The sequence below is a fragment of the Orbicella franksi genome, chromosome 15 (assembly GCF_964199315.1).
Source record: "Orbicella franksi chromosome 15, jaOrbFran1.1, whole genome shotgun sequence".
Classification (NCBI taxonomy): Eukaryota; Metazoa; Cnidaria; class Anthozoa; order Scleractinia; family Merulinidae; genus Orbicella; species Orbicella franksi.
Window position 1 is genome coordinate 19124931 of NC_138159.1, and position 8999 is coordinate 19133929.

General features: G+C 41.8%; 1 protein-coding gene across 1 annotated transcript; it reads left to right on the forward strand.

Annotated features, from left to right (window-relative positions):
• Positions 1 to 6534: 6534 nt before the first annotated feature.
• LOC145469840 (E3 ubiquitin-protein ligase TRIM45-like) lies at positions 6535 to 8999 on the forward strand. Its single transcript, XM_081453641.1, has one exon. It carries the CDS (start codon positions 6565 to 6567, stop codon positions 8809 to 8811), a length of 2247 nt encoding a protein of 748 aa, XP_081309767.1. The 5' UTR covers positions 6535 to 6564; the 3' UTR covers positions 8812 to 8999.

Here is an 8999-nt window from a genome sequence, read left to right on the forward strand (position 1 = left end):
CTAGATAATTGCTAGAAGGAGGAAGTGAGAAACACTCCATTGAAAACATTTAATTTGTTTCTTTCCAGGAGCCATAATCGGGGACGGAGACCGTAAGTCTCGGGATTCGCGCGCACCTATGATATGGGACAATTTTTCTATTTTTAGAACAAATTGTGCCATCCTGACGTCATATATCCGCGCGGATTCACGCACATGTCATGGGTTCTCGCGTGGATGTTGTCACGTTGCGTGATCAAATAGTGAGAGCTGAGAGATTCTCTTGCGTATTTTTCACAGCGATGGCAGGGAATAAGGCAGGGAATACGAACCAGGGCGCTTATATGTAGTTTCATGCTGTGAGCTAACGGAAAAGGTGGGTTTTTCAGGATCGAAAACAAGAATTCAATCTCGCGCTGGGAATGAATAATAAGATCTGCTCACGCTAGTTGTAAGCTTACGCGTATGTTTTTGCGTTTGTTCTGACTTAAGAATATAGCAAGACATGAAACTCTCTACTCTGGTATTGAGTTAATTTGTGAGTTTCTCAGACAATGGTTCATCATAACCAAAACCTGTTTTGATGGTTTCTTATTGTTTCTGCTTGTTTGGTGAGTTTGCAAAAGTTTTTGAAAGGAAAGTCTGACGCGTACAATTAGCTCATTTGCATAGTGCAGCTCGTGCACTTTCAAGTCCGAGTCACGGTGTTTTCAATTGTCAACAAATCTCGACAAAGATTTCTTTCGTTATCTTTTGTACTGAGATGCTGAAACAAATTTCACGAACGCAAAAAAGGCTACTAACATCATGTGTGTTTCTTCAACATAAGTATAGTGAAGTTTTACACTGCGAAAATGAAAATAGACAAGGAGTTTTGATAACTCGATCAACAGAATCGAAATCGTTATTCCAAGTTGATTAAAGAAAGCGTCATCGTAATTTTGCTGATTATTTCTGCTTTATTCACATATTTTCAGCTTAGCTTTTAATATTTTCTCAAACATTTATCAATCTTAAACATTTTTAAGAACTATAGAGTTATTGTTTGAGCTCGATGTACGCTTTCACACGAAAGTGCGGCGGAAGTACAATTTGTCATGTTTACTGACTGTACAAAACACGCATCGGCGGGCGCTCTCATTCATCGGCAACAGAGAATTTACTGGATTTTTACACGAATAAAACTGAACAGTATCTACGGACGTAAAGTTATTAGGCCTTGATGAAACATCAAGCGTTGCTTACAATTCAAGCGAAACTCAAACTAGCAATTATTTTGTTTTACTTTTCGGTCGCGATAGACTGACAAATTGCTCGCAAGCGTGTGGCAAGAGGAGCTAGGAAACTATGAAGTCTTGAAGCTCTGCTATATCTAAATATATCCAGCTAGATTTTTGGCTGTGTAACGGAAGAGCTGTTAATCTTCAACATACGTGAAATTTAAAGTGGAGTAATGTACAGCTCATGTAAAAGAAGCATCTGTCGGAACACAACTTGGTCAGCGATATATAATATATAGATTTAGGCCAGCCTAAAAGCGTAGCTCCTGGGCCGGGTTGTTCAGAGCCCGAGTAAGCTAACCCAGAAAAAGGTAGAATTTTGATTTGAGTTTTGTAACTTTGCGGTGAGGTTTCTGTATATTGTTTGGCCTTCTGTTTTGAGTTTTAATAATCACCATATACACAAAACAAAACAGCAAAACACATTTGTAGAGAAGAAAAAGTTATAATTCGATTAACTTTTAATCCTGGGTTAGCGTAAACTGGCTTCCGAGCAATCCTGCCCTGTTTCCAACAAGCTAACCCAATATGAGCCCGCGATCCAATCGATAACCAGCGCTTGGTCAGCGGTCAACTTCAAGAAAACACGTGACCTCGAGGAGCTGTAAACCTGAGCCCGCGATATGGTCACGTGATACTGGTCAGCGGATACCTTGTATTGACAGGTATCAATTGATCATAACATGGATGTCCAATATCAAGGAAGTACACGGTAAACCAAGGCTGCATGTCTCTGTCAACCTATTATTTGGAGGATGGCCGCCATGTTGGGCAACTCCGCCGTCGCCGTCGCCGTCGTCGTCGTCGTCGTCGTGCGTACGCGCCCACGAGCAATACCGCTAGCCATGATAACCATGAGAAAATCAACTCATGGGTTTCCTTTTCTTTCCCATATGAGTATGGGGCTCCGCTTGGCGGCCCTTCGGGCCGTCGGAGCTCCGCTATAAGCTTACAGCGGAACATACCTAAATTCGACACTGTCTTACTTCACTCAAACTGGAGCAGCTTACGACGAAAATACTTAAGCAAAATTCCAACAGACGTAAACGCGTTGCGTTGTGGGCCAAAAACATGAAAAATCTCGGGAATTTTGAAGGCCATTTCCCCCGCGCGACATCCGCAAAAATCCTCGCAGCATGTACGCGCGTGTGCCGCAGGCGATGGCGCAATTTGTTCTAAAAATAGAATTATTGTCCCATATCATGGGGACAACCCCAATACTAGAAATGGCGCGCGCTTACGGTCTCCGTCCCCGATTATGGCTCCTGTTCTTTCTCAATCTTTAACTGAAAAGTTCGTTACTGTTGATCAGTTGACCGGTACACAAGATCCTTGTCAGACAAAAACGCATTTCATTCCACCAATAAAATAACTACACGTCACATGTATATAACCATGAGACACTGACGGTTAGCGAGCATCGAGCTGTGGGGAGGGGAAGAAGGGTGGCCTATACGAAAAGGTCGGGGATGCTTGTCGGAAAATTTGAATTAAAGTCCTAGAGGAGATCAACCTGGGTGAATCTCTAACTTTATTTTCGATCCCTACAAGATACCGCTTAAAACGAAAACGACAGCGTTGACGTCTTGAGGGTCTTCAAATGCACACTTAGACAGCTAAAAATAGCTCACTATTTCAGTGAGGTCAGCTGTGACAAACCACAACAGCTCTTAATTCAAACTTGCCACTGATTTTCACCGTCCAAAGAAAACGATCGATATCAAATTTCTCCTGACTGAGCCGCAGTATTTCTTTAAATAATGTTGAGAGAATTTGGGTTTTAGTCAAACTTTTTTAACTCTGATGATTGGGTCTTGTATTCCCATAACGTGTCTTCTTACATTTGCCATAAGATGGTAAGGAGCACGGGGGGCTGGCAGCTACCTTTGATCTCGCCGCTTTTCCGGTTCCTATAATCGCCCCAGTAAAGAAATCTGTCAATCATTTGAGAACCATAACGAGCATGCGCATAACGCGAAAATAACGCGAGGAAACCGAAACATGTTTCGCCGCCACTTTTGTTCAGGATTTGCCTTCGATTCGATAACTTTTTATTCGCTGTTAGCATTTTTTAACGACAGCTCTTAGACAATCAGGATTAAGGGAATAAAGGACCAGGTTTGTGCTATTTTCCTGGCGAGCGTGGTTGCATTCTTGGTTGCCTGGAGAGGTTTCCCCGTCTCACTGCCTCTTCATATGAGCCCGGTCAACCGGGCTGGCTCGGTTTCCGAGATCTCGCCTCGCCACTCCTTCCTTCGTAAAAATTTCGATGTGCTCATATGAGAAGCCAGGCTGGCCCAGTTACCGAGATCTCGGTAACCGGGATGAAAATTTTCCCATATGAACACTTCAGCCCGGGTAACCGGGACGCAACTTTTTAGACGAAATAGCTTCGCTTTCGCGACATAGCGGCCAAAATGGCATAATTTTTGCCTTGTATGTATTTCCACTTTAGGAGTAGGCGAATTAGCTTTATTAGTAAAGTTACAAGAGTCCACAAAGCTGCGACAGCCGCGAACGATACAAGCTTATGTTCCACCATTTTGGTTGTGTTTCTTGGATTTTATTCCGGTAGACCGGGCTGAAATTTCCCATATGAACAGACAACAAAATTCGTCCCGGTAATCGAGGCAGCCCGGTTACCCGGCTCATATGAAGAGGCCCTCAGGAAGAGAACGAAGCTGAAGTTTTTATTTTGCTGTGGAAATTTCAAGGTTGATTGCCTTCCATCTTCGCACCGACCAATTATTCTTCACTAATTTCTGTGGAAAAAGAGCGATGTCGAACTGTTTCATGTTTGCCATCATGATATATCGCGAAGCCTCCGAACGTAAGTCTTTAAAATATTCTCAACTGTTCAGAGTTGTACATTTAATTAAACTTGAGCTTACATTAAACAAGCTTTTCTGTCTAAAGTTTTTTCCGTCTTAACTTACTCTCTTATGAAAGACTGCATTTATTTTATGATTTTCCTGTAATGTGTTGAGTCTGAAGACTTTTTTTCGAGTAATTTAAATCATGAAACTTGAAGGCAGTTGCAGGTCAGTCAACAACATTGAAAATAACTACCGGTTTGCATGTCTCGATAATACAGTGATAAATTACAGAGGTTTTGAAACCTCCATCCTTTACTGTTCAGTACCAATGTGAACTCGCAAATTTGGAATCATTTTTCTGCTTCTGCATATGGGAATGTCCAAAATGGACTATTTGTTAGGCTTAGACTCAATGTGAACCCTTACTAGTATTTCATTTACAAGTTATTGACCCGTGAAAATAAAGAAAGCAGTTGCTCACATGCTTTGGCATAATTTGTACTGGTGATGAGCATCAGTTTTATTTGTGTGATGGGAGAAAGCTCTGTAATACCTCTGGATATCAAAATAGGACTGCCACATACTCATCTGCTAAGAGAGATAATTTATGGAATAGATCCAGGAAAGGCAAATGAGCCATGTTACCTGTAGTTGAGTGCTAGTAATGAGGTAGGCAGGTAAAAATAGTCTTTCATCCAGACAACTAACTTTAACTTGGGCAAACCTGAGTCAGCAGAACCTCCACAACATTTAAAATAGGCCAATTTTGAGACTTGGCTTTAAGGCTTTCGAGAATAACAAGACATCAAGCGCAGGGATCGGAAACAGTCATTCAGCCCCCAAGTCTATTAGCCCCTAACCATTTAAACCCCAACCAGAAGTTGATAAGCCCCCATCCAGAAATTATAAAAAAACTGTATATTTCTTGTTCTTTAAGCATGAGTAAAGGGCTAATCGACTTGTAGTTGATTGAGAGGTGGCACAAAAAAATTAGTACCAGGGAAGGGGTTACAGAGAGAGCAACAAAATGTGGTGGTAAAGTCAAACTTCCTGCACACTCTCCATCTCAATGACTTGACTGGACCCGTTATTTAAACCGTTAAGTCAAGAATATCAAAACAAAAGTCTAAGGATGACTATGAAGAAACAAAAACAATCAACGACACAATTATTGTCGTAAACAAAGAGATGGTGATGAATTCTCAATTCTGCCGAGGGACCTATCCAGTATTCACTTTCATAAATAATGCCAGATGCTTTGCCTGAAACTGAAACAGTCCTCTTGTAGTAACGTAACAGAAACGCGCCATATGAAACCTGCTTTAACCCTGTCAGTTAAACGCAAACAAAAAGGGTCACGAGGCTGTTAAGCTGTTCAAAAGAAGCAACCCTCACCATCAGGGAGTCCGGAAATATAGAAATACTTCAGTTTATCCCGTTGATAGGACACCGCTGCAAAAAATGCTCGAATGAAATATTCATCCCTGCAATCTGGCTCACACCGTGGAGTTCCCGCTCGCAGGTTTACGTTGGAATATTTATCCTCGATGCCTCGATCGAAATGTCCAAGATTTAGATGTAGGGCAACTGGAACTTTTTCTTAGATGTTTGAACGTGAAATATGCGCGACGTTTACAAAACTTTACAAACGCATCCCGCTCACGGAAGTCCGCCATGTTTGTTTTCCACAAACCAGTACTTAGTCTCGCTCAGCAAAATTTCTTAACTGGGGCGATCATAGAAATTCGGTTCCAGGCCTCGCTGCTTGCCCCCCCCCCCCCCCCCCGCCAGCCCTGGTGAGGAGAAATGAGGTTTTCTAATCCCGTTCCCAGATCTCTTCGGCTTCGTCCACAAGAGCTCTGGGAACGAGATCAGAGGTTTTCTTTACAGGCGTAGATGAAACGGAAAGATTTTAGAGGATGGATAAGATGCCATTGCCATATGAAAATTACAGTCTATAATGATATAAGTAGTTTTGATCACAACAGACTGCCAAGAAGCATTTTCCTGTCGTGAGTAATCGACGCGCGGCGCGCGAAACGAACGACGCGTGACTCGCAGATAATCGCGAACCTTCGCAAGTCCGTAGAGCGTGTAAGTTCAGTTCTGCCTGACCAACACACCCTAGCAAAATGAGCAGTCCATCTTTTGCGTGTGAACAAAACAAATAAAGTCTATTCAGACAGAAAGGAATTGAAATACAGACTCAAAAGCAGTACTCTTTTGTTATGATCCACGTTTTAGTGACATCTGATCAACAAGCTTAAACGGAGTGCCTCAGGGTCACATTCTTAGGAATCAGTATCCAAGACAAAATGACAAAGGCTCTTTAAAGCAACGTTCAATGATTGGTTTGAACAAGGGAAAGAATTATCATAATAAACAGCCACGATTCCAAGAAGAGCTAAAAAAAGACAATCACAAGACTTCATTGTTTCGGGTTGAGTTCCGCGGAAACCTTGCTTTACTCGCTTGTTTCTAAACACGACATGGATATCAAAACGTTGCTCCATAATCTCCGCGAAGAAGTGTCTTGCTCGGTGTGTTCCGACATATTTACCGATCCAAAACATCTGCCATGCTTACACAGTTTCTGTCTGCACTGCTTGAAACAATGGCATAAGGCGAGTCATGGCTGCGACACCATCAGATGCCCAAATTGTCAAGCCGTTAGCAGAGTACCTGAAAGTGGCGATCTGACAGATCTTCCAACCAGTTTTTATCTGAATGGCTTGATTGATGTGCTGGCAATAAAAGAGTGCAGAAGTAGTCAAGTGAGATGTGGGAACTGCGAGAAGAAAAGCTCCGAGACTTCTTACTGTTTCCATTGTTGCATATTTTATTGTCAAGAGTGTGTAACTGGACACAACATCATGCGAAAAAGTAAAGATCACCGTGTTCTGGCGCTGAAAGACTTTCAAGACAAGGACTATGAGGATGTGCTAAAGCGACCTGTGTTCTGTTCAAAGCAATGGCACGAGAAAGAAGAGCTAAAGTACTTTTGTAAGAGCTGTGAAATGGCGGTCTGCCAAACTTGTGTCACTCTAAGCCACAGTGGTCATGCTTTGGAGCACATAGAAGACGAAGCTGAAAGACAAAAGATTGAAATGAAATCAATGATTGAAACACAGAAGCGTCATTTACGAGCAAAGCTGACTGCTGTTAGTAAACTTGATGAAGACTACGCGAAGATCATACAACGAGGCGAAGAGGTGAAGAGGGACGTTCAGAGGACTGTTGACAATTTAATTGCAAATATTCAAGCGAAGAAGCAAACTATTTTTGCAGCGGTGGAGGACCAAACAGAGAAATCACTCGAAAGTCTAACAACGCAAAAGACCGAGATCGAGCATCAAATAGAGGTGATCAAATCAACGTTGGATAAAGCTGATAAAGTTTTGGCACGAAGTGCAAACGCTGAAGTCGTTCAAGTGAAAAAGTCATTAGAAACAATATTGGAAGGAGTTGATCAAACTACTAAGCCAACTGAGCGTGACCTGAAAGATCTTCCGACGTTGGATTTCGTGCCAAATCAAAAGATGTTGAAAACTGTCAACACCGAAGAAATCGGAACACTGAAAATACTGCAGCAAACTGAAGCTAGTCAATCTGTCGCTGAGGGCAAAGGACTCCAAGAAGGAACTGTTGGAGTTGAAGCACAGTTTGTTCTGACCACTAGAAACGCAGAGAGAGAGCAGTGTTACAATAAACATGACCGTGTATCGGTAGAGATCAGGGACGAACAAGGACGAGAATGCGCGACGGAAGTGCGAATAAATGACAATAAGGATGGAAGCTACAAAATCTCCTATTCACCCAAAGATCAAGGCAAATACAAAGTGACAGTAAAGGTAAACGGCAAACACATTCTTGATAGTCCTTTTTCCATTGATGTGAAATTATTTCAGTTAAGACCTGTTTTATCTTTTGGAAAAGAAGGTTCGTCTGTTGGAATGTTTATCTATCCCTGGGGGGTGGCAGTGAATGCCAGGGACGAGATAGCTGTAACTGATTTTGGGAACCACAGAGTTCATATCTTCAAGAGTGATGGAAAATACTTAAGATCTTTTGGTCGGGAAGGTAACAAAGCGGGCGAATTTAAGTTTCCTAGGGGAATAACGTTTCATACAAATGGAGATATTTTCGTAGCAGACTGGCATAACCATAGGATCCAGATTTTCAGTGGGGAGGGTGAGTACGTGGGTATGTTTGGTGGGGAAGGAAGCCTTGATAGTCAGCTCTCTTATCCTTGTGGTTTATCTGTAGACAGTGATGGAAATATCGTTGTTGCTGATGCAGGTAACGAACTGATTAAGATCTTTTCTCCTGATGGCAAGTTTCTAATGAAGATAGGTGGGCAGGGTTCTTTTACTTTTCCTTTCCACTGTGTTCAATGTGATAGATATCTCATAGTGTCAGACTGCAGTGAACACTGTATAAAGGTTTTTAATTGTAATGGAGACTTTCAGTACAAGTTTGGAAAGGAGGGTGGAGGGGACGGGGAGTTTAATTATCCCTGTTGTTTGTCAGTAAACAAGTCAGGTCACCTGATGGTCTGTGATTCAGATAATAATAGAATACAAGTATTTGAACTCAGTGGAAAGTTTGTTGGCAAGTTTGGAACAAAGGGCAGTAATTTAGGAGAATTCAATTCTCCATCGTCTCTAGCAGTTCTCAGTAATGGCCGAATTGTTGTGAGTGATGAGAATAACAATCGCATCCAGATACTGGAGTGAGCACTGTACTTTATAAAAAAAGAGAAACTCTAGGACATTAATTCAAAATTCAAAATTCAAAATTTATTTTAGTTTCCAGTTTGTTTAATATGTGGAATTATTTTCTGTGATAAAACGTTAGAAATGCAGTGTCCACCCAATTGCTTGTGGTGTGGCTCTGTATCGGTTGAACTGTTCTATAATTGTTT